Consider the following 25256-nt stretch of genomic DNA (forward strand, 5'->3'; position numbering starts at 1 on the left):
TTTATATGTGTGTGTGTCCTTTGTTTACATGGACTTTGATACAAAAGCAATCAGCATTTTTCTCAAAGATTCTGCATGTTGTTACTGGCTGTAATTCCAGAATCTGTGATACATTCTGTTCTATGATAGAAATTCTGAATTTTGGCATTGATGGAGATGATTTTGCAGGCCTATTCTTGCTATGTCGCTTTTTCAGATGCTTATAAAACACACCATTATTTTGAATTGAATTACTGATTTGTCAGCAGGTAAATATTGTTAGATATGGATTTATTTTTTTATTTTGTTTGTTTGTCTTTTACATTTGAATGTTACATAATAAACTTTAAAATCCCCAATAATCTCCATTACAAGCAGCTGGTTGGGACAGATGTGGCTGCTGTTGGTCATCCAAAGCTCAGCACAGATGGGATGTAACATGAAGGGCACAAGGACCCAGGATCCTGGGACTGAGCTGCCCAGCCTGCAGGTTGGATACTGGGATATGTGTCCAAACATGAGCGCATTCTTGAGTGCAAGAAGTTATGATGAGGAAACACGGGTCTCCGATTTGTGCACTGATTTTAGCTCTTGGTGCAATTGTGCACCTAAACCCAGGTTTAACTGCAGAAGCTGAGAGCAACTTAACAGGTAAATGTGATTTTATTTGGTTTGTGTGTGTCTTTTTCTCAAGTTCAATGTTTCCTTCTGAAAACCGCATGTTCTTCTGGTACATTCCACAACCAGCCTCTGTGGCAACGAGACACCAGATCCTTGATTTCTTCATAGTAACTGTCGCTGATATTTTCCTTTTCTGCTTCAATGCTTCTTCCCCAGCGACTCTTCCAAAACCAGGCCACTGCCCTCGTCGCCTTAAAGTTGTCCCATCACATAAGGGGTGTGTGTGTGATGAAGACTGCCCTGCAGACCACAAATGCTGTGTCTTTGACTGTGGAGCTGTCTGTGTCCCTCCTGCTTTCAGTACGAGCCTCACTGTTTTTCTCAAGTTCACAGCTGTTAAATCGTATTCATTCTTCTCAGAGCTGACTTGGAGAGAAAACATGGACGCTCCATTAAAGGCCAGCAGAATCAACCCTCTCCATGATTTTGTCATAACCTCTTTGTTGATTTCTCTTCCTCTTCAGCCAAGCGAGGAGTGTGTCCACGCCGTCGCTGGGGGGTAGGGCTGTGTGCTGAATTCTGCTCTGATGACAGCGACTGCCCCAACGATGAGAAATGCTGTCACAACGGATGTGGCCACGAGTGCATTGCCCCGTACACAGGTGAGATGTCAGGTGAGAGGAAGAATCTCCTGTGATCGCATTCATGTGCTGCCCTGTCATCCTGAGTGTTCTCTCCCTCTCCCGGGTGTTAGTGAAGCCAGGTCGCTGCGCCCCACCTCAAGGAACCCCCATGTGTGCTGAGTACTGCTACCATGATGGTCAGTGTCCAGGAGAGCAGAAGTGCTGCAGGACGACTTGCGGCCACGCCTGCAGTGAACCCTGCTGATTGGACCAGCGCACTTGTTTGGTTTCCTTCATCCAATAGGACAGAAATTACATTGAGAAATGAGAAACTGCACCAGGTTTTACGTTTTTGTTCCTTGTAAACTCCAAAGTAACATACTGTGACACAACATTGGAGTGGTAATTGCACAACCTGTTTTGATCTTTTAAGATAGAAAGGCTACGGAAGGCGAGAAAGGCTGAACTTCTTATTATCTTATGATTAGGAGAAAATGTCCTGTCATCGCTCGACCAGGGCTGCCCAAAGTGGAGGCTGGGGGCCAAAGTTGGCCCACGATAAGGTTCAATTTCAAAGGTCTTGATGTAACAAATGAATAGATGAATACACAAATAATAACATGACAAAATATTACATGATTTTTAAAAATTATGTAAATCACCGATTATCCTGGGGTTTTTATTGAGGTGAAAATACTCCTGTTTTATCCCTCGGCCGTTTTTTTTTTTTCATAATTTGGTTGCAGAATGAAGCAAAATTAGTTTTTTTGCCCTCCAATTAAAAACATTTAGGCACCTCTGCACTGAGTAATCAACTCATTATCTCAACGTAACTGAACAATAACAGAAATGCATTATTATATCAGTTATTATCTTTATCCCTTATTATTATGAGTGGCAAAAAAAAAAAATTAAATGCAAATACATCCTTTCTCAGCTTCTGTAAGTCTGTGTTGTCCTTCCTATGTGTTTTTTTTAATAGATTTATTGTGACAGAAGTATTTGCACCAGAATATCCCCTGACAACATGGTGTCTGCTTGTACTGTACTATGCTTGTTAAGAGTAACAAACTAATTGTAGTCCCAAATCTTTTTTGTAATAGCGTGTAGTTTAGGAACTATTTGCTTTAGAAATGGACTGTTTTTCATATCGGATGTTCCTGCGGTTTTAATGTGTGCGGTTCTATTTTAGATTTCCTGATATCAAATAAACATGTTTCCATGAACCAGGAATGTGTTGCACATGTATCACTCTGCCGGATCCAGGTCGAGTTTCACAGGTCTGTTTTGGCGTTTTAGGTGAGAACTTGGCTGCGAGAACAAATGATGAAATACGCCAAGAATGGAAAGTAATGTCTGGCAGAAAAGAATCTTATCTGTGGCCAAGAATGTCTGCTTCACATCTCCTATCTTAAAACCTATACAAAAGTTCTTTTCTTTTGTTTAAAATCCAAGAGCAGCGAAGTTTTCTCTTCCCCAAAAGTTGTTTTTTTTTTTTTTTTAACCAAATGTCTGCCAAACTACTTGTCTAGCAAATCACAAACATATGGTTGAAAAAGTGAAAGCTATGTCATTAAGATTTGGACTAGCTGCTCATCCCGTGAGGTATGCATCCTTGAAACTAGACTGTGAAGCCTGAGCCAGCAGATACAGTATGTTCTCTGGCAGTAAACCTACTTGCTTGGAGAGAAAACATCATTTGCAGCTGAGCATCACTCGTGTGGAATGCTGTGTTTTCCTCTCTTTTTGTTCCATGCGGCTGCAGAAATGTGCAGGGCTGAGAGTTGCTGACCAGCCAAATACAGAGACTTCTGTGTTTGTCCTCTGAGTCTGCCAGAATGGGGCCAAGTTTGTTTACACAAAAATGTGAGCACTCAGTTGGAAGTAATACAGCTCCGGCTCTACTGCGGTTTAGAACCCGGTACTGTCTTTCGCAGCCAGTCATTTGAATACAACTATTTGTCAGTTTATTGTAAAAGCAATAAAGAACATCGGTCATGAGTTGGGTTTTTTTTTTTCCCTCGCAATGATGCAGTATCACTTCGGACAATCACAAGTCAAACAGCAGACAAGCTAACAGAAGAGGTTTCTTTATTCAGAGCAACACAAATGCGGTTATATTTGTCCCTTTTCATGATGAAAGATTCATACAAGTCACTTTAGAAACCCCACCAGTTAACGACACGGATGAATAAAGGCAATTAATCGCTGAGACCAGCAACATTCAACAAGGACACGGGTTATTATTTCAGTATGTGTGTGAATCCGATTTCTGGAACATTTGTGTAAACTATAAAAAAATATAACGCTTACCACATTCATGGTAGAAAGCTAAAAATGGCATGTGAATTGCTATATTTACAACAAACTGACCCAAATTAAACTCAAACTTAACACTTGATCATTTAAAAAGAATGCATCTAAAAAAAAAAAAAAAACGACTCTTTATTGCCAATTTCTAATTTGATTGGTGTCCAATTCTTTCATATTTTAAAGAAGAATCTTGAATATAATGCACACAGTCGTTGTTTCGTTGAAGCTGAGCCTGCAGTCTTCCTTTCAGGCTGCACGTCAGGTCTCAGCGTCTGAGGCTTGGCTGCAGCCTGACAGGTAGAACACAGGGCCAAGCCTTCCTGCTGAGTACACAGTAATAAGTCATGGTAACTTTGATATTCCTTCTCTCTCATCTGGAGTTTGACAGATGGACAGTAAGAAGATGAGAAATATGAATGAGACCTGCAACTGCAAAATTAAGGGGGACAAACAGAATATTTAGGAAGTAACGTGACGTTTCCACAGCGGGAAGTAAGCCCTTGACATTCAAATGTACATCCAACAACGGATGCAAAAATAAATATTTAACGTAAGGGGCTGTTCCTTCTTCACTGGAAAGGTTGTTTCAGACTTGTAGTGTGATTACTCAGACATTAGCTAAACAAAAGACAGCTGCGCTTTTTGGTAAAACATCATCATTAACATATTCAAGGTACTGATCTGTTTCCTTTAATTTTACGACTACTGCAGAACCCACGCCAGCTGCATCAGGAACTCTTAAGAAAACATGATGTTTCCCAGTTTGGCCTGCTGTGTTTATTTGTTGGACACAGAAAACTATTTTTCTTAGTTCTTTGATGTTCATGTTTTGCAGTTCAATAAAATTGTGGCCGAGACCAAATGTGAACATAACTTTGAGATCTCGTAAGTCCAAACTAGTCGTCTCCAAACGCTGTCAAAATGGCCTTAAGAACTGATGATGTCATCATGTAGGAGAGTTGTGTCCTCAAACATTCACAAACTAAAACACCTTAGTGCAGTTACCGCTGCAGCATACAGCCCAGACTGGTTCCTTTGACATGAGACACTTTAAAAAAAACTCTAAGCAGAGCCCAATGTGCTTTCCATCGCTGGCAAATAAATAGATTTTTTTGGTCTTCTTCCATTTGAAAACAAAACCTTCAAATGACCGTTTTTGAAACACTTGTACCAGTGCTTGATTCCCTGAATATCCCATAATTACCAGTGGTTTAACCAAACAGAAAATGTCCTTTCCACAAGGGAGATCTTTAGTCTCAGAGTGGCGGCACGCCCCTAATCTTTCGGATGATGTTGGCTAACCGTTTGGCTAATCCTGGGCTGGGCTCTTCAATTTGGAAACTGCGGGTGAGAAGGTTGTACAAGGATCCGTAACCCACGGCAACAACAGTGCAGGTCAGGCAGATGACATTATAAGGCATACTGAAGTCTGGAGTGGGCAGGTTAACCAGTAATGGCTCCGTGTAGACGCGTACAAAGTAGCTGGACTCCTCTTTACAGGGAAAACTGGAGGGAGACAGAACATTTCACCAGCCTGCTTTCCACAAGGAACTCAAACACTTGAACAAGGAGGAAACTTTTTAATACTTACAAGCTGCTGAAAAGGGGGCGTTCCTGAGTGCTATTCGTATCCATAGCGACAATGCTTGGCACAAGAGAACTGACAACTGATGACCTAAACATTGAAAAAGAAAATTTAGTCAGATTTAAGTCAAACCCACAAACTAAATCTGACAATTTTCAAACTTGCGCTTGTATATTTATCAATGTCATACGGCAACAGCTTCCTATCTCGACTTGGCAGAAGCAAGTGAGAAAACAAATGCTTCCTCCTTCACACATACCCGACATAGAAGCCGTGGTTTGGATCGGGGGTGTATTCAGTCCACTTGAGCAGAGCTCTCTCAAACTGCACGGTGACCTCAGTGACAGAGTTGGGAGGAAGCTGGATCAGCATCTCCAGCAGGTGGGGTCTCACGCGGTCCTTAGACGGCTGGTAGTGGATGTAGCCTAGCAGAGAGAGAGAGGAACACCATCGATTCAGTAAGTCATCAGAACTTTACGTATGATATCATAAGAGTATTTCCCATAAATGAGTGTGTGTAAAGGTCCACTACAATCTTTCAGCAAAGCCTTAATAGCTCAAAATATTACTCATTTTCTCCTCCTTGTGGTGAAAAGGAGCACCTACATGGCATTTAATAACTTCAACGGTGGTCATCCTGTCCCTGTAACATAGTGTGTAACTCCTGTATATTTGCGTTCATTTCTGCATTTATTCTCCGTGTTATTCCACTGGAGGAAAAACTAGAAAGGGAAGAGGAACGGTCCTTTTCACACAAAAAAAAAGTCAACATAAGTGCCCTTTGGCTGATGCTCAAATCATCAGACAAACTCCAGGGACACTGAGCCACAGTTGTTTCTGACCAAGTAACGAAGCGTCTGCATGAACACAGCACTGTATCTGCCTCATGTCTTTCTTCTGGCACACTACCTGGGCACCATCAGTCACCTCAGCTGTATGGAATATTTCACATAGGTGAGAATCTCCCGTTGTGTCTGCATGTGTGGAGGGGAAACTTCACCTGATTCTCTGCACGCCGTCAGAGTTCATATGACAAAACAACCTTCACTTCAGCTACTAACCACCATAATTCATGTAAAAGGTTGTTTAACTTGAACGAGTCGCACGTATCAATGTTGTAGGATTGGGATGCACACACACACACTTTTCCTCTCTAAAGCGACTCACTGGGGTTGTTGCTCTTCCCCTTGCTGGTGACGGTGAGGGTGTGGATGTAGAGACGAAGGTACCAGGGTACCGAGTCCAGCAGCAGCACAGGGAACGACCTGTACGGGTGGTTGTTGTACATCAGTGTGTGAATTTCTCCCGTCTGAAGCCCATAACCAGCCACATAACGCTCCGCATGGAGCAAGGGGCGCAGCATGTGACCTGCAAGATGACAAAATGGCCGACTTATGTAAGCAACTTTACAGGAAGGACACATCTTTCAGTCCGTTTCTCTTCTTACATTTGTTAAAAATATTCGATCTTTAATACATTTTCTAATAAAAGCTGACAAGCAAAGTTAGCTTCAGAGCAGCACCCATGTGAGTCTATCAGTCCATTTTAGAGCAATCGTGTCAAGTCGGACAGGAAGGAACACACACAGGAAAGGCGCATCAAAATAAAACAAATTTCAAAACAAAAAATTGATGGATGATGGTGATGGTACCAGACCCATATTTGTCAGTGTTGTGTGAAAAGGCAGCAACAGAGACAAGCTGGGGAACAAACTCTTTCTCACCCTCACTGGATTTCCAGCGAATCAGCACATTGAGGGAGCGAGTGGTGCCAAAGGTGGTTTGCTGGGTCAGATCGTAAACAGAGAAGGTTCGTCTGTCCCCCATCACCACTGCCTGGCTCAGCAGAGGAGAGGGCGGGCTCAGCTCAAACTGCTCCCCCTGCAACATGACAAATGTGTTTTAGTTCTGCAGGAAATTGCCAGCTTTAGTCCTTTATTTAGACAGAAGAACAGAATCCTTTGTGTAAATCACACCTGGGGGTTGTCCGTGATGTCGATGTAGATTTTACTGGAGGAGGCCAGCGGACAAGCTTCTGTCAGGGTCCGGGAGAACATCTTGAACAGAGACCACTCTGAAGGATCAAGTGAAACCCCAGGAGATATCAGCGTGGCGGCAAAATCTACCCACAAACTGGGTAGGAGGAGGAACACGAGTGCCTCTGCTCACCTCGTTTGCCCTGTCCAGAGGTGTGAAGGTCAAAGACAACATTCATTGTCTGTCTCAGCTCCCATGATGTGGTTTTGCATTGCCAGTCCTGACATACAGGTCGGATGTGCACCGCCTGGGAGTGAAAACTGCTGTGGAAGAGTTTCTCTGACTTCAGCAGGACAGCAAGGCCAGCCTGTGAGGGCAACAATAACAAAAAGCAGATCAACACATCAGCCTCCACATTTATTTGAGCTGTTTTAGTTTTTACCCTGCAGACAACCTGTCATATCGATCCAGCTGTAAGGTTTGTACTGGGTCAGGAGGTCAGGATTTCACATTTATGGTCAGGTAGCAGACGTCTGAGGCTGATTCTTTCTGCTGCAAGTAGATGTTGTGTGAGCTTGTTACAAACCCGGCAACAGCATTCTGGATTAGGGCTGGGTATTGATTCAGATTTTCCAAATCAATTCAATTCGATATGACAAGGTCCCAATTCGATTCGATTCAAGATTTGATCCAATCCGACTGACATTGATTCAGTCAGGGACATCAGTTAAAATAATCCTATAAATTTAACAAGCAATCTTTTGGCAACTTTGGAAACAATCATTTTCAAAGACACTGTATGGTTGTATGTCCATGGGTATAAAAATTGCAACAGCTTCGGTTATTTTCTTTGCACGTTGAGAGTTTGCTGGTAACTTGGGCGCCAACACCTGCTCCAGGCTGGTTTGTTTGAGCCCTGGTGACTGTTTCTGGGTGATGTCTCGTCAAATGCTTTCGAACATTCATCATGTTGCCACTGTATTTTACCTTCCCGTTGCATATTACTTGTTTTTTGTCCAATTCATTGTTTTTGTTCAACTTGTTAAATCCGAAATACATCCAAACATCAGCTTTTAAACTGGTCTGCGGTGCCTTGAGAGATGGACTTGCTTCTGCCATGTTTGCTTGACTGCTGGTAGTAACATCTCACGAGATCTTGTTCCGTGGAAAGCAGCGCTATACGCTGATCACGTGAGACAAGAAGGGTTGATACTTCATGCTGCTTCTCCGCACATCCAATGAAGAAAAAACTACTCAAGTTAAAAGATCGATCCTTGGATTTTATGAATCGCTTATGAACCATTTAAAGGGAGATCGATTAAAATTGATTCCTTCGATTTTTTTTAAACTCAGCCCTATTCTGGATCATCCGTCTGTCTGAACAATGAAGTTAGTTTGGCCCATATCACACTCTCACCTTGGAGCCACATGGCAAGAGCTTCTTCCAGGGTGTCAAATTTTCAGTGCAAACAATTTCACGCGGGAGTGTGGCGTAGCGAAGGAATCGGTGGTCCGTCACTGAACACACAGAAGCATAATCAGTCTATTAGTGATGAAATGTGTCCTGGAGGAAATCTGCAGCAATCGGATGCTACAAGGCAGCAGATCAACCCGCTGGAGCTGAACAAAAATACGTGCAAGACAAAACCGAGACGGCCTCAGTGTACCGTTGCCAATCCCCAGTGGTTTGAAGGAGGCACTTGGCTGCACAGTGTTGGTAGAGTCAATGAAGTTCAACGAGGCGCAGAAGATCCCCGACAAAACATTTGTCAGCTCCCTCCACGTACCATCCACACTGGGGAGAAGCCAGAAAAGATGCACATGATATTACTAAAGAAAAAATCAATTACAGGACAGCAAAGTAGTTTAAAACGAAAGCAAACTATGAAGAAACTGTAGTGGGAAAAAAATGTCTTTAAAAATGGTAGGGAACCGGTGCAAAGCGGACTCACTCAGTCACAGAGTCCTGGAACCAAACCCAGAGCTCAGCCCCAGGCGGGGACGGCAGGAAGGGCTGCCCCCATTGCATGGTCCTCCAGTATCCCTGTGTGAAGGAGATGTGCAGCTCACGCACGGAGAATTTGGAGATGACATGGCCCAGAGACTTGGGGAACAGCCGATAGTGGGACACTAAGAAACATAGTTAAAAAAAAAAATGAGCAAAGGAAATTGATGTGCACTTAAAATGGCAATTAAAGTAGTAAGAATTTGAGGAATTTATGACATATATCGGAACTATTGTATTCTTGTACTCTGGGTGAACAGCAGCTGACAGAGTACTGAACAGTCCCTTTGTGCACATGGGAGAAGTTTGTCTCAAAGGCCTTCTGCCAGAATCCGTCAAACAGAAAGGCTTTTGTAAAAGCTTCTATTTTAACCTGCAACATGACGTTTTTTCCTAAATCTAACCCCTTTCGCACCAAAATAGTCAAAAGAGGGATTTCTGCCAGGAATTCTTCAGGGAAAACTTCTACTTTATGCTCGCTGTGTTTGATGACTTTCACATGTGTGCAGTGGCAAGATGGATTCAAGAACTAACATCACATGATGGTACAAACCCCCCCCCCCCAAAAAAAAATATTCAGCTGTAAACTTTTCATTTGAAAAACTCAAAGAACGTTAAATTACGCCCTTAATGAAAAAAGACAAAACGGATCAAAACATAACACAGTAAATACAATATACACCATATGAAAACATAATCCGCTCCCTGTAACACACTCAGTTTATCGTTTAAGACTGTACTTGTGTAAAACTGCAGTTTGATACCACTTGATCAACCCATAAAGAGGGTTATACCAGTCACAGACGTGTCACCACATTGATTTTACCTGTTCAGCTGCTCAGACATCTAGCATTTTTCACTTATTGGACTGTACATTAATTTAAGAGATCACGTAGAAAACTGGGTTTTTATGCCTGCTCATGAGAGAGAGAGAGAGAGAGACAGAGAGAGAGAGAGAGAGACAGAGAGAGAGCGATTTCGGGTAGGTCTGACTTTTCCTAAACTAAAGGAGAACTAAAGACTGCCATTAGCGCTGCTAGCAGCTAGCATGTTCTACCTTTGTTTCCCCTCGTGAAGTCTGTGTCCCACCGGACGCGGAATTGGAAACTGGCGTAAATGTCTCCAGAGTGCAGCGGTCTGAGGACCAGTTCCTCCTGGAAATCGTCTGACGGGTGTGGCACCGGTGAAGGGACCACATGGACACCGTCTGAAGTGTCCTGTTTGACAGCTGCAGCATCACCGTGAGTCGCTTCCCATTGCCTGTCCTGCACCGCGGGCTGCTCCACCGTTCGTTCCGCTGTTTCGGGGGCTGTTTGTGGGGTGTTTTGCGTAGCAACGTGGGGAGTGCTGACAGACGGCGAGTCCTGACCGTCTGTGACAGCGAACACCGAGTAACTACAAAGAATTAACAGTACAACCGAGAAGTGACGCCTGAACGCTGCCATTTTTTTTCCTCCTGCGGTGCGGCAGCTGGCTGTCACTCACTTCCGCATTGTTGCGTCACAATATTCACCAGCCAATGACCTGCTTCTATCTTGAGTTCCGTGGCACTGATCTAAATATGCTTTGTTTTGGGTAAAATTGTGTTTTTTTAAATGATATATTACGTCTAAATGCAAACACAACATAAGAATTGTCAAGAAATACGGTCAGATTGATTCCATATATATAATTTTCTCTAAGGAGATTGTTTTAAACAACATGTATGCCGTGTTTTTGCGTGTACTTTGCGTGTTGTTTTTTTTTTAAAAGCCAACTGTGGTCTAGAGACTTGGACGGAAGTCATAGCAAATAAATAACAAACACAATAAGACAAAAGTGTGGTCCCCGCGTCCCTTTGAGGAGAGGATGTACGTACTCAGCTGACCGATGTCGGTTCAGTTCATTGGCGCATTGTAATTGATTAAATTGGACAGCGTCTTACTAATTTATTGCAATGTTTGCATGATTTCATCCGACATGTTCAAGCGTTTGAGTAGAACTGAGATATAGACATCAAATAAATGAAGGCATGGATGTAATATTTTTTTGTAGGTGTTTTCTTAAAAGAAACACAGAAGGGGAAAAAACAGAACAAATCTACGTTTTATTGTGCAGCATGCTTGTGTAGAAAAGGGTCTTGTTGCTGGACAGGGACGGGCATCATCGGGGGCATATCACCCCTCCCACATCCACACACACAAACTCGCTCACACACACAGACACGCACACACACACACACATACACACACACACATGCACTGAATTTCTGCTCAGCCATGGCTCCCTGGTAGATGCTCCAAGCGGCTGTTGTCAGAGCGAATTAAATCTGCTCTCGCTGCTTTCCTCCTGACCTTGCCTGCCTCTGCTTGGCTTTTCAATATTTTATACAGGATTCCTGCGCTGTCTCCCTATGGCTACATCGGATGGACTAGACGGCTGTCTGCAACGAGGCAGATCTCAAAGTGACCCGAACATACTCACGGAACCGGGCATCGATTTGGCTCACGGAACAGGTAAGATACACGCGTCATTGTCTGGGTATCTGTTTGATAAATAATTGGTTGTTTTTTGTGTGTGGATCAAGTCTTATCTTTGGCGATGCTGTGGTGTCCAAAAGGCAGCCTTGCCTGCCCAGTGGGGAGTGATAATTAGCGGCCAACCTTGGAGGCTGAAACGCTGAATCGTGGGGACGCACGTTGAAAATGAAATCTGTCACCTCGTCGTCTATCAGCGGCTGCACGTCCCCGCAGATGCACTGAGACGCCTGGAGCAGTTTAGTGTAGGAATCACGGGCCGTTTAACGCCGTCAACATGCGTGATGCACATCTCTACATTCATCATGCGTGCGTGGCCACTGACGGCAGGATTTGTTGTCTCATCTCATCTCAGCCACCATTATCCTTGTTTTGGCTTTACCGTGTTGCATTAAAAAAAAAAAGCACATCCTCTTGTACATGCCTGAAGCTCTGTCACTGCTATTGACAACCATGACCCCCCCCCCCCACTTCCCATACCTCTTCCTCCTTTCAAAAACCGATCAGTGTTATTATCGATACCCGGCCGACCACGTGATGCGAGCTATGAGCTATAGGTGGAATTCACCACAGCTCACCAATTCATGAATCCTGCAGGTTTTGCTTTTGAACACTGAGTCCCTGTTTATCCGATACGTAAGTCATCCTCCTGCATATGGATGAACTGATCTCCCATTAATAACAAACAGGGAGCAGATAGGCTGTATAGAGGACTTTTCTTTTTGCACAATTTACCAATATGTGCGTGATTTTTTTTTTATTTTTTTACATAAGTGAAGTTATTTATGGTCATGTTGTGTGGGCTTGGAGAGAATCATTGCTTCCTCCCACACATGGTGAGTTTTACACACACAAGTCCTCGACCGAATGATTCAGAAAAAAAACCGAGATGGGTGTCATTCACCTTTCAACTGTTCACTAATGAACTCCCTGTTTTTCACATCTCTCAAGCAACACCCGTCAACTGCCCAGTGCACATTTGCAGAATCCAGACCTCCTTTGGATGATTTAATTCACACATAGGTGGATGTGATAATGTCACACTGGGCCTCTGACACACCTGAGTAAACAACACAAGCCTGACAGATCAACCGCACTCACGATGAGAGCTCAAGTCATCAGGGAACGGTTAATACCGGTGTGTGTGCCCATCGTGGCCTAACTTCCAATGCAAATGAAAGACACAGTAGATGCAACTCCAATGTCAGTGTCTGGTGACCCAAAGTACACATCGCTCGCCCCTCCCTCTGTGTGGATCATCACTGCGCTAGCGTCTGGGATGCCAGTCTTTGCCAAAGGATTACTTTGGCTGCCCCCCCCCCCCCACCACCACCACCACCATCACCACCCAAACACAGTGGCCCTTGCAGCTGCAAAGGCTGACATTGTGTCATTACTCAACATTGGAGAGGCGAGTCAATAGAGAAAGCAGCTGACCATCACACAGAATCGGAGCAATGTTTTCTCTTGAACGAAGGTGCAGTTATCGTAGCCCCAAGACAGTGTGTGATTCAATCCAACTGTAGCATGAGGCCGTCTTTAACCACCCCTGACACAATCCTCAACCCTAAAAGTGCTTTCTTTTTTTAACCATTTAAATACCAACAACGAACCTCACAAAGATGCTTTCCCTCCTCCTCCTGCATTGATTCTCTGTAACTCCAGAACGCAGAAGGAGTCAGCCACATTTATTTAGCTTGGTGCTGGTGACGGACAGCTAACGACAGCTGCAGCAATGAAATGAGAGCAAAACTCCCAATAAACTCCTTCATTTAAAAATGCTCAAGCGCATGTCTGGTATGATACACGTCTTCCGTATCCAGCCGTGTGCTCAGTAAAAGAAACACTCGGTTTTGAGTTTAAAAAAAAAAGAAATACAAACTAAAACACTTTGAGTGCGGTAGCACCCGCTGAGTGAGACTAGCTGGCCCACTCAGTTGAACCGACCCACTCACACTCATTCGCAGTACTTGAAGGATGCACTTGTGAGTTTGTTAACGAACGGTTTTGGGTAGTTTCGCTGTTGTTAGCTGTCAGTCACCATTGGCTTCAAGCCAAACATAGGTGGCTGGATCTTTCTGCATTCTGTGGTGATGCAGCAGTAGAAAACAAGCAAAAAACAAACAGCTTTTGTGAGCTCAGGATATCCCTCTGTGAGTAGTTGAAAAGCAAAATTCGTTTTTTGGGTGACACGTCACTTTAAGTGCGAGATATAAGAGTTCCAATCGTCTGTGCTGGACTCACACAATAGATGTTTTCAGGCTTTGGAGTGTGTGTCTGATGGTGAGTGGACGGGGACATCCTCTTTGAGCTGTGCTTTAATTAGGCCACGTTGAAGTAATTTAAGAGCATCAGTCTAGACGAGCAGTACAAAAACATTGTTGAGTGAGTTTGTTCAGTTTTCTCAGGCAGACTCTCCTGGTGATAGAATGCCACTTTGTCTCAAAGTCAGACTTGGTCAATGCAACGTGTCAGACGTGCTTTTAGTTTAAGTTTTAAACCAAAACAAAACACCTACTGTACCAATTGAACGTGAACACAAATTACTCAAGTGCGAGAGGGGCATCACTGGTTAAGATTATTTGATATATAAATAGTTCCACGTGAAAGGCAAGTTTCATCATTTAGACAGAGCCGGACCAGCTGCCTCCTGTTTCTATTCATTTGGCTACATTAAGCTGACCAGCCAATAAACGATTCAACGCCAGTAAATCAATATCAACATCAGTGGCCCCTGTTCACGATGACCAGAAAAAAAAACAAGTAAATTAAAGTAAGAAAAAATTATGTACACAAATTGTCATCAATGTGATGCTAGTGATAACAATGTTCAATCGATTATGCTTGACAATATTACAAATACTTGATATTATTATGAATCAATAACAGAAAGAAAAGACACATGTCAAACAGTAAGATGAGGCAGATTTTCTTTTGCCATTTTACGAAACCAGAATCTCATTTTCCCTGTTTCCAGTCTTTATGCTACCATCAGCTGACCAGCCGATCCACTCTTTGATTGACTGACGGCTCATTTCAGCAGTAGGTGCAGGGGACTGTATCGAAACCAGATTTTTCCAAGACATTAATTTGATCGAACAAACAAAATGAATAATGAAAAAAAAAAAAAAAAAAAGCTAGCCTTTTCCTTGTGGTCATAGAAATGTGTCTGCCATGGTGGATCCTCAACCACCGGCCTTCACCGATCAGTATTTTTCAGTCTCATCTCTGCCAGCCTTCCTGATACCTGGATAATCCTCTCAGATCTCACATCAGAGGAATCTCGGAGGATTGCAGGTATGAGTGGGGCCCCCCTCATCAACAAGGAGATATGTCAAAGCCGGCGAGGGTTGATACTGAGCCTCGACAATGACTCACCCCAAACCAGAGCAATGTCTTGGACATAACACCTCCCTTATGCTCAGGCCTTGATGAGTAAATATGGGAAATTCTGAGTCAGAGGGGCTTATATAACACCCCCCCCCCCCTTTTAACAAGGCTTTGTTTTAAGTGAAGAGGTAATAACGTATATAAAATGGTTTTAGTACCACATGGATTCCTTACATAAGCAATGGAAAGGTTTACTGTTTGAATAAGCTGAGAAAACATTCAAAATACGTGACTTCAATAACGCCAATAAGAAAAAAGTGTTCCATAAAGTATATACGGTTTTATTTTGAATGAAATGAGTGAGGACTGCCATAAAAGTACTAAACATTAACAAAGCCAAAGCATGCTCATACCATCTCCCTGGAGCACAGAGCGTGCTAGGAGAAACAAGCAATCAGCGAATCACTTAAAAAACATGTTGTTGGCTTGCACCATCGATTTGAGACAACAGAAAGATTTTAAAGTGGGAAGATGAATGTGGACGTCGAAGGATGGGGCAGCTCTCTAATATGGCTGTGCTCTTTTTCAGTCTGACTGACGACTTAACTTTGTTTCCCCTTTGAAATCAACTTAAATGAATTCTTCCATCGTGACACCTTTTCCAGCCATACCAGCCGGGCTGTATCAGCCTAATCAAACTTAGCCAACCTAAACAACAACAACAACCATTTCCTCTCAAAGAATCTGAAGATAGAAAGTTTTGTTTTTTTTTGTTTTTTGATGGAACAGTTGTTACAACAAGAGCGTGGAGACCTGGGAGGTTTATGAGGATCATAAAAGATGAAGTTAAAACACTTCTTCATAGATGAACATGCCTCGACTCCAGGGTCTGGAGCATCGCTCCTCCACACCAGCAAGTTTCATGAAAATCATCCTGGTAGTTTTTGTCTAATCCTGTTGACAGACAACTAACCGGCAGTGAAAACACAACCTCCTTGGCGGTGCTAACAAGGAGAGTATTCACGCCAACCTGGCACTGGCAGGCTGTGAACTACAAGTATCCTTTACAGTACATCCGCCCTGTACTGAGGCAGTCAAGTGCACTCAACAATACAGAAAAGAGAGATAAAGAAAAAGCTGGAAGTGGTGCAGTATTTGGTGAGGTGGTGTGGCTTTTTCACTTCTCTTGTGTAGTTGATTGATCCACTGTGCCATTTAGCCTTGAGCAAAACTGAATTCTGTAGGACTGCCGCCTGGTTAGAGCGTTTTGCACACTTGTGGAAGCAATGGCACAATCTTGTCATTAAACGTTATCTCTTGTGCGTAAAAAAAAAAAAAAAAAAAGTTGAAGTAAATTCATGTTGGCCTCGGTTTTTCTGAATGAATTCCTTTGATATCTGCACCAAGATGACAGTGACATGAGAGACGGTTATCAGGCTAAAAAGGGAAAACCAGACACCAGGACGGCTGTTGATGAACGTCTGTAATTATCCAAATGACTTGAAACTTGACATTTACCACGTTTAACATTTGTGCCTTCATATTTCTTGTTAAAGTAAGGATCATGTCTTTTCAGTGTCAGATTGCCCGTGAGATTTTGGAAGACAAATAACTGGCTTCAATCTTCCTATCAGGACCTTTTTGCATATTTTGCGTTCTTGTTTTTGAACATACAATCTTTCTCTCTCTCTCTCTCTCTCTCACACAAACACACACTAGATATAGAAAAGCATACACAGCCATTACAAAGTGTATGTAGTCTTCAGAAGAACCACCTGCACCTACGTCACTCTCTTTAGCTTTTACTTCCTATTCTCAGTGGCAGAGCTGTTATTCACACCAGAGTCACGACTCATCACTCGTCACGGTCAGCTCTAAGAGACTGTGATTCAGTTAAGGCCACCTGTTAGTAGTGGCCACTGGAGAGCTATTCATTTCACACAGGTCCCCACAGAGGCCAGGAAGAAACATGTAGCCATCAGAGGTGGTAACTCTCAGAGTGGCTTCCTGGTAGCAAACAAAACATCTCCCCTTACCGTCATGACTTTTGTAAATTATTAATTGATGCGGCTGAGAAGAAAAAAGAATGCAGTGATTTAAGAATACATCTTGCGTGTGTCAGTCAATGACGATGTGTAGCATCAATCAACGTCTGCTCCATCACGGTCAGGGCTTTTTCGTCATTCACTCATCAGTGAGTCGTTTCTTGTTTTTATTTGTTCATTTCTTGACCCAAATGGAAGGAGAAGTGGGTTTATTGAAGGATAAAGGAGGGGAAAATGATGGCGGTGGAGATGAAAGCTGGCTAGAGTTGAGGCACGCTGACTGACATCCAGGCCAGAAAGGCTGTAAGTTCTCTCTGCATTTTGGAGACACAAAGATGTGTTGCGCGGGGGGGGGGTCTTTGTGAGCTCAAGACACCGGTTGTGAGTGCAGCCACAACAGCAGCTTCAGCAAACCTTAGAAAAGACAACACATCTCCGGAACACAACTGGAGTAACGCTCCCCATTCACAAGGGATATTCACTATTTAGTGTTCAGAGGACGCTGTCTGTCGCCTCTACACCTCCGTTAGGTGTCAGTTTGGGTTGTGATAAATCTTAGTGTAAACGCTGCACATCCTTTTCATAATCAAACTATTTAGTGACCTTTATATTTACCCATCTGTGCTTGTAATATGGCGCATCATTTGAATGAACCCCACTAAGCCATCAGCTAAATTTCTCCTTTGTGTATGTAATATCACCAGATATTCCACTAACTGTACTGTCACAGCGGATCCCCAACCGCTGAGAAGTGAATGGAGCAACGCTGCATCTGGATGTCTTGTTGAGCTCCACTCTCTCCGGGAAGATGGAGCACAAAAATGATGACAACAAAAGCGCAGCATCATTCCTAGTCCCTACGGATATGGAGGCAGATTAGGCCTTTGACTGAGTTGGAGCCATGTGTTGCTAAGGCTGTTGTTTGGGTTCGTACACCTGTGTGTCTGCATGTTTACTGGCATGTGCATCCACGTGTGCATTGATCCGCAGGAGAACTGGCAGGTCTCTGCGAACTTGTGCAAATAGAAAACTGAAATCACAGCCAGAATATGCTAGAACAAGGCAGTCAGGCGGCTGACAACACATCCCTGGGAGAACAGAGAAGTAAGAGCAGAGCAGCCCTGAAACACCTGTCAGAGACCCCACGTAGAAAGGTGGTGTGTAATGGAGCTGTTTAGCCTTTAAAGATGAGGTTAAATTGAGTTCAGCAAGTTGCATGTACTACGCTGAGGGGTAAAGAGAGGGAACTCCTCTGGGCTTTGAGAGAACAGTGGAGACACGTTTTTGGAGGGAAGGGGGAGAAAAAGAGAAGGAGAGAACAGGACAAGAGAGTGAATTAGTGAGGCAGGGAGGAGATTGAGGAGAGGGAAAAAGTGGGGAGACAGAGAGGGAGAGAGAGACTTGAGGAGGCGGCTGCTTTTGTTGAAAGGAAGCCAAGAAGTTGTCCTAATTGCTAACTGGCCATAGTGGGATGATGGATAGTCTATAGGATACCATTAACAAAGAGCCAGTGGCTGCTGGGTGCCTCTGATTGGGAGCCTGAGCATGAGTTGCACATACAGACATCAGTGAGTTCTAACCAAGAACACTTCATTCTGCTGTCTCTCACTCTTTTCCTGCCCGCTCATTGGCTCACAGCTCCAAGGTGTGGTTTTTCTGTCTCCTACATGTTTTTATGGATTGATGAAAGTGGCCATCGATGCCCACAAATTAATTAAATTTGACTCGAAAGACGGCTGCACGGTGGTGCAGTGGTCAGCACTGTTGCTGCACAGCAAGAAGGTTCCAGGTTCGAGTCCCAGCTCGGGCACAGGATCTTTCTCTGTGGAGTCTGCATGTTCTCCCTGTTCCTGCGTGGGTTCTCTCTGGTACTCCTGCTTCCTCCCACAGTCCAAAGACATCAAGAGGGGACGAGGCTGATTGATACTCTAAATTGACCGTAGGTGTGGTTGTGAGTGTGAATGGTTGTCTGTCTATTTGTGTTGGTCCTGCCATGGACTGTTGACCTGTCCAGGGTGAACCCCGCCTCTCGCCCGTAGCTGCTGGGATAGGATCGACCCCCCCCCCCCCCAAACCCTTAACAGGAATAAGTGGAAGACAATGGATGGCTGGAAATGGAATCGAAAGACTTGATCTGGAGAGTTCATCATCATTCTGGTGGATTGTAAAAGCTCATTGAGTCAATGTCAGTTTTCTCATCGGTGCATTCAGGGAGGTTAATTGTGATTTTAATCGTCATTACACATTTGGTCAGGATATCAACTAAGTATTGCTAATGCATCGTCTGTTCTAAAACGCAATGGAGGCTGCATCAAGAAAACTTGGCTTGTAGTATCCAGCAAAAAACACCCGATGAGCTGTCACTGAGCTGTGGCTATAAAGGGCAGCTGACGTCACTGAAAAGTGTTGTCATCATCCCCTGATGACAAAGGCTCACTGACAAAAGGGAAAACATGAAGCCGTGTATGAGAAACGCTCCCCCAAATAACTTTGAGCTTCATGCTGAATATGTTCTCTGAGCACTTTCTTGTTCAGAATGGTTTTAAATTCAGAATGATGATAGTGATACTTCACTCCAAAACTGTATTTTGCCATTCTTGTACTCAAAAAAATGTGTCTTTAGCTCACAGTCGTTTTTTTCCCCTTCTGCATTACCTGTTTGGAACTCCAGAACGCAGAAAGAGCCAGCCATATTTATTATTAGCTTGAAGCTGGGGGGGAGATAACAACAGTAAAACATGGCTGCTGACAAACTCTCTTGAGCATCATTTGGTATAATCCACATCTTCTCTATCCGGATGCTGAATGCTCAGTAACCCACAAACACTTTGGTTTTAGCTAAAAATGAACTTTAACAGGGGCTATTAGCTTCAAGCAGAATAAACGTTGCTGGCTTTCTCTGCGTTCTACAGTCTCAAACAACTGACACAGGAAGAAAAATCTCTTCAGCTCAAAATACCTATTTGTGAGTACTTGAAAGGCAAAATACACTTTTGTAGTAAAGTATTGCCTTTATTTCTTTGGGACTTAGTCAACAGTAACCAAAACTAGTTTTTCACATTCTACCTTCAAAATGTCCTCGGTGACTTCTCTCATTTCCTCTCCTCTCCATTCTCGGGGAATCAAAACCCAAAAGCTATCTCTGACTATCGTCACCCCCCCTCCTCATAAATGAGTTTGTAATATTCAGAGCGGCAGTCATGCTGTCTCTCCCTGTTTCCAGCTCTCACTCTGTAGCTCAACAGTCTGTCTTAACCAAGCTGCCAGATGCAGTCAGAGATGCATGAAAGGGGCAGAGGTGAGTCCTGGGCCGCGTCGCCAATTAGCGCTCCTGTCTTAGGTGGAGAAATTTAGGGGACAGGTGCATAGATGAAGGATGGAGCAAGGAGGACGGAGGCAGATGCAGCTCGTGTATGAGGGAAGATGGCACACACACACACACACACACACACACACACACACACACACACAAACACACACACACAGACTTTAAACAATCATGAGGGGGAGTGTTACAAAGCTTTCCACTGAGCCACTGTTGGCTTGATGGGCACTTACACTGCAGTATTATTGAACATCTCTGACGAGGCCTCTCAGGAGACAGTAAATTAAATACATAGCCAGATCAGATAGTACTAGGAGGAATGCAGTCATAAAACGGAAATGAATTGAAGCTTTTCATTGTTGATGGACTGGGTGTGAGGTAACAGGAGGCGGGGGGGGGGGTGGCGTAAACAGAGGAAGTCTTTCGCTCCCTCATTCATTACTCTCTCCATCGTACAGTAGGTGTTTAGAAGCATTTCTTGATCAGAAAGAGAACACAGCACGTCACAGCATCAAGTTAATTTTGACACCCACGGGTGGACGGATAAATGCATTTATACACAAAAAAAACCTCCATAAAGAATGAAAAAAATGAAGCTAATACACAAATTTTAACTCGTGATGATGTGTCCAAACAACCTTTGAGACAAGTTTCTGTATTAATCTGATTTACCAAGTTTAAGCTCCAATTCATCTGTAAGATCCATCACATACTGAGAGGTTTTTATGCAAGTGGAGGGAAGCATTAGGTCACAGGATTTGTAGCAAAACATCCGACAATATGCAAATATTGAGGTAGGGTTTTTTTTGTCTTCAAAGCACCAAAAAGTAACTAAAGCAGACTACAGGTGTTGTTGCGGCTATTAAGTATTACCCGCGTCTCTTTCCTCAGTAAATGTATTATCTGGCTTTACTGAGTCTGACAAAAATCTCTCTCAGCCATGCTATTTGATTAATTACTCATTATTCTGTTCAGATTTAATATCCTCAAGCAAATAGTCAACCTTCCCAGAGATTCCTGCATTTTTCTGCCACGTTTTCTTTGATTTCTGAATGCAAATACGGAAGAAGAACTGACGACACGTCTTAAAGCTTAGCAAAGTTTTCAGTCAATGATGAATTTGCTTTGTCCTTAATTCCATCATCCTCAAAGAAAATTCCGCCGGCTCCTTGCTGATGTTTATATTGTTGCAGTTCTGAAGCTGTGTACAAAATATCCTCGTGTGTTTGACTCTCGGACAAAATACTACATTTTAAAATAGTGTTTGCATTGACAGCCATTGAACAATCAAGGACATAATCATCAAATTAGTCAGAGATAGAAAAAAAAAAACAGTCATTAGGGGAGTTGCCTGCATGACAGCGCATCATCCGCTGAATATTGAGTAGAGAGGCTTGCAGACACACTCCTATTTTTCCTCTGACACGGGAGTTTCTGAGGACACTAAGTAGCAGATCATTTAAAATTTGCATGCTTGAATTAGCTCTTCTGGTCAGGGTGGCAAGTGGTGAGTTTCAGCACCATGGACAGTACCAGCCTGTGCTGCTGAGCCCAGCCAGCGTGTTCTGGGTGCTGATCAGTCCGTCCTGGATGGCCTCCACTCAACAGGCTTCTCGGGAAAGAGGCTGGGCAACATTTTTTTTGTGCATCGATGACACATCAGTGGGGAAAGCCAATTCAGGCACAAACTCCATTTAATTTAATCATCCCATATATTTGCTGTACGTAAGCCAAACGCTGCAATCCAATCCCATTAAAACTGCTGTTAGAACTGCGGCCAAACCTGTAGTACAGAGTCTGTGGTCATTAGTGGTGAGCCAGGGCTCTCCAGCAACTTCTTTATCAGCTCTGATTCATTGTATGGCCCAAACCTGTTCAACTACCAGATAATGTTTTTTGCAACACGGCAGCTTCCTGCTAGTGCACAGCAACTACAGGGAAGACCGAGTTAATCGTTCTGAAACTGCTGTTAGCTCCAGACGGTTCCCACAACAGATAACCCCGCATCCTTCATCCTCCAGTCAGGAAAAAAAGAATTAAAACTTCTAGTTATTATTCCGAAACCACAGAAGTAGCTCATCACGCCCTGGATGTTGGTTTTTAATTCAGTTGGATGCATTAACCTTTGAATAATGTACTCAAGTTAAAGTAGAACTGTATTTCTAAGGCCTTTTTTTATCCTATTTGCTCTTGGTCACAATGAGTGATCTGGATGTAGATAGTTTTAATCTCTCTAATACTGAGCGGGTTGGTTGGCAAGGCTGAAAAATCTGCAACAAACAAAAAAAGGAATCCTCCATATCACTGTTAGTCCAATTAAGTGTTGGTTTGTGGAAGGCTCAGGTTGTTGTTGTGAGCGTTCCCCCCCCTGTCCATCTGGTCCTGACTGAGTCTCCTCCAGTTTTTTTTTTTTTTTTTTTGGACAAACATGAGAAGCACAGCGATGTTGATCAGAGGGGTAACATCCACCGACACGGTGACACGGTGACGCGTCGGGTAGAGCTCTCATCACGCCGGCTCAAATAAATGAGATATAAGTTAAATATTCCTTGATGACTCTGGCGATAAATTATTTACAGCAGTTCTTCTTTGCCACATGTGACTAATGGCTACAATTATGTTTCAGCATCACTCACTCACACACACACACACCACCACCACCAGTACAGAAAGTAAAAGTGAAACTTCAACATAAAGGTCTCTATCTTTTCATCGATGTTGTCCGACACTGTAAAGAACAACTTTAGTGGGTCTATTTAGACTTGGACAAGAACATGATGCCGCTGCCTGCTTTGTGTTGTAGCTCGTAGAGTTAAATGGCCAGTGGACTTTATTTATATTTCTACCTTTATGGCTTTTATTGTGTTGCCTTATTCACTCACTCACACACACACACACACACACTGATGAAGACTGCCACTCTCCCTCCTGAGCCACGGCGCCCTGACATTCTTGGATAATGTTTGAACAATTCAAACATAAAAATGGGTGTAAAACACAATCTCGGTTGTGCGTCCCCCTTGAGACACTTTTCACACTCTGCATAGGCTACGGCCCCCTGCTGTAGTTTAAGACACTGTTTAGGTTCTTACATCAAATATTTAAACTGTCCCACGCGTACGTCGCTGCACACTTGAGGGAGTCTCAGCTGGCTTTGTTCTCCTTCCCTGTGCACCTCCCTTTATCTTTCCTGCCTGGAGACCATGATCTGCTCTCCAGCGAGGGCCCAGTGAAACACTCACACACTCAGCAGGCTTTGTATCACATTTTCAAGCATTGACCTAAATCAGTGGAAATAACAGGAATAAATTACACACTTGCTCGCCCACCTGACTCTGCTGCTGGAGTCTAAAACTAGCCTCGCTGACTGACAATGCCGATAGCAGAGCCACAGCTAACTCACCTGTGCGTAAACCCTTAATGGCTCATTTAAGGAAATATGCAGGAGCTCCCCTGCAGAATTGAAGCTGTGATGTTTTTATTGTAGGAGAGTATTTAAACACAACGCCGTCCGCCACGATTTAGGATCCGAACGCATTTTTAAAATGAAGAAAGAAAAAAAAAATCCATAAATAACGTGTGAATCTTTTGATTGAATGAGTCCAAATGAATCTAGAATCAGTTTGTTTGATTAGTGTGATGAACAGCTGCAGCAGCTAAAGTTATGAAGGCCGAACCAACACTTCCATTACCTGATTGGAGGGAGCTTTTAGGATGAGATTTCTTATCATGGGAACGTAGCCCAAAACTTAACAATCAGCTGGAAATCTTCCTGGAAGCATTCAGGGTTTTCTTGGTCCTCTGGGGGATGCTGTTGGGAGAAGGTGGGACGGGCTCTTCAGAGGCTCACACTGCTGTGTGGGTGACAGGAAAAGCACTTTTCACAGGAACGTTTCCGACCCACCGGGTGGATCCGATGGCTGCAGCGAGGCTTTTCACACAGTTGGTCAAAGATAGCCTCATTTGTGTGGTTTTTTTTTTCCTTAGTGAAATGCAGAGGTGTGTCTGTGTGGGCGGAAATGTGTTGTGTGTGGGATTTTCCATCCAAATTTTTATGTAATACTGGATAAGTAGTAGTAGTGTAGTAACCTTTTCAACAGTAATGCTAAAAATACTGGCCAGGCCAAAAATGATTGAAAAACACAGGAGTGCAAACCGACATATGAAATGAAAGTTTTGTTATAAAGGGGCAACGGAGATGCAGAGTAAGGACCCCTATTCGGACATCTGAGGGAGAACTTGGTGCAGTTCAGTGATTTTATTCATCAAATGGAGGCTGATTGAATGGTGAGGCCAGAGCAGAGCCGGCGGTCCAAACAAATGTGACAAGGAACAGGCAAAAAGGTCACAGGGGGCTGTGGAGGACAGATGCTCGAGTGCTAGGAAAGGTGCACCGTACAGAGTACAGAGAGATGCTGATGAGGACATGAGCTGCAGGTGAGGAGTGGGTGGAGTGGACCCTGCATGGAACTGCAGCACTGATGAGATGAGGGGGGAAGGTGGTAATGACCGAGGGCATCTGGTGGACAGTTGGAAGATGGCAGGTTTGGGCAGTTGGGAGAGGTGAGCTGGGACGGGAGGCAGGAGAGATGCAGATGAGAGAATGTGGCTGCAGGGAATTACTATTAATTGTTGCTTTTAATGGAAAAAGCCAGTATGACTTTAGATGGCTACAGGTTTCAGGAACAACTCTAAAAACAAATCTATGGCTCTGTGATAAAGAAGTGAATTTACAGTTTGAGTGTCACTGTCCAAGTATCTCCAGCTCAGGTGCAGAGCCGCTGATATCGTCAGGGTTCCATCACTGACATCATTAACGTCAGTACGGTCCCGCAGGATCCAAGTGCGTCAGCCAGGACACGCCTGGTGATGGACGTCCCACAGGAGATGGCGCTTCTACAGTTTGTACTGTAAATAACAACTACAAAAAGAAAATCT

The 25256-nt window shown here is 43.6% G+C and overlaps 4 protein-coding genes across 7 annotated transcripts in view; 2 read left to right on the plus strand and 2 right to left on the minus strand.

Annotated features, from left to right (window-relative positions):
- The first annotated feature begins 446 nt into the window (after positions 1-446).
- wfdc2 (WAP four-disulfide core domain 2) lies at positions 447-3233 on the plus strand. 2 transcript variants are annotated; one of them, XM_086214472.1, is made up of 4 exons: positions 447-630; positions 817-960; positions 1125-1262; positions 1355-3233. In XM_086214472.1, exons 1-4 carry the CDS (start codon positions 525-527, stop codon positions 1486-1488), a joined length of 522 nt encoding a protein of 173 aa, XP_086070598.1. In that variant the 5' UTR covers positions 447-524; the 3' UTR covers positions 1489-3233. The 2 variants fall into 2 exon arrangements, with proteins under 2 accessions (XP_086070598.1, XP_086070599.1); XM_086214473.1 differs by lacking the exon at positions 817-960 and having other exon boundaries at positions 454-630; positions 1355-3231.
- A 56-nt stretch (positions 3234-3289) lies between these two features.
- Positions 3290-10610, minus strand: pigt (phosphatidylinositol glycan anchor biosynthesis, class T). The gene is made up of 11 exons (XM_086214471.1): positions 10160-10610; positions 9050-9227; positions 8765-8892; positions 8515-8615; positions 7290-7464; positions 7097-7194; positions 6845-7001; positions 6289-6489; positions 5381-5546; positions 5128-5211; positions 3290-5042 (listed from the first exon to the last, which is right to left on the minus strand). The coding sequence occupies exons 1-11, from the start codon at positions 10545-10547 to the stop codon at positions 4793-4795; spliced, it is 1926 nt and encodes a 641-aa protein (XP_086070597.1). The 5' UTR covers positions 10548-10610; the 3' UTR covers positions 3290-4792.
- Positions 10611-11331: 721 nt separating this feature from the next.
- The window catches only part of phactr3a (phosphatase and actin regulator 3a), a 32425-nt gene continuing 18500 nt past the window's right edge, over positions 11332-25256 (plus strand). For both annotated transcript variants that reach the window (XM_086214480.1, XM_086214481.1), the window contains exon 1: positions 11332-11597. In XM_086214480.1, coding sequence (XP_086070606.1) covers positions 11495-11597 — 103 coding nt within the window. In that variant the 5' untranslated portion in view covers positions 11332-11494. The remainder of the gene's footprint in view (positions 11598-25256) is intronic.
- Positions 24648-25256, minus strand: part of sycp2 (synaptonemal complex protein 2) — a 39749-nt gene continuing 39140 nt past the window's right edge. Inside the window, exons 50-51 of one of the 2 annotated variants that reach the window (XR_015117928.1) lie at positions 25053-25239; positions 24648-24886 (exon numbers count right to left, since the gene is read on the minus strand). The gene's annotated coding sequence lies outside the window, so the exon portion shown is untranslated. The remainder of the gene's footprint in view (positions 24887-25052; positions 25240-25256) is intronic. The other variant, XR_015117929.1, reaches the window with a different exon arrangement.

This window comes from Aulostomus chinensis, chromosome 9 (assembly GCF_037954235.1).
Source record: "Aulostomus chinensis isolate RoL2024-O1b breed Wild chromosome 9, RoL_Achi_v1.0, whole genome shotgun sequence".
Classification (NCBI taxonomy): domain Eukaryota; kingdom Metazoa; phylum Chordata; class Actinopteri; order Syngnathiformes; family Aulostomidae; genus Aulostomus; species Aulostomus chinensis.

Excerpts from the sequence above, each read along its gene's own strand:
- pigt (XM_086214471.1), bottom strand. The coding sequence starts at position 10,547 with ATGGCAGCGTTCAGGCGTCACTTCTCGGTTGTACTGTTAATTCTTTGT. Across the intron at positions 7,195-7,289 it reads CTCTGGACAGGGCAAACGAG|AGTGGTCTCTGTTCAAGATG; the intron begins GTGAGCAGAGGC and ends TTGATCCTTCAG. Across the intron at positions 6,490-6,844 it reads TCGCTGGAAATCCAGTGAGG|GTCACATGCTGCGCCCCTTG; the intron begins GTGAGAAAGAGT and ends GTCATCTTGCAG.
- wfdc2 (XM_086214472.1), top strand. The coding sequence starts at position 525 with ATGATGAGGAAACACGGGTCTCCGATTTGTGCACTGATTTTAGCTCTT. Across the intron at positions 631-816 it reads AGCTGAGAGCAACTTAACAG|CGACTCTTCCAAAACCAGGC; the intron begins GTAAATGTGATT and ends CTTCTTCCCCAG. Across the intron at positions 961-1,124 it reads CTGTGTCCCTCCTGCTTTCA|CCAAGCGAGGAGTGTGTCCA; the intron begins GTACGAGCCTCA and ends CTTCCTCTTCAG.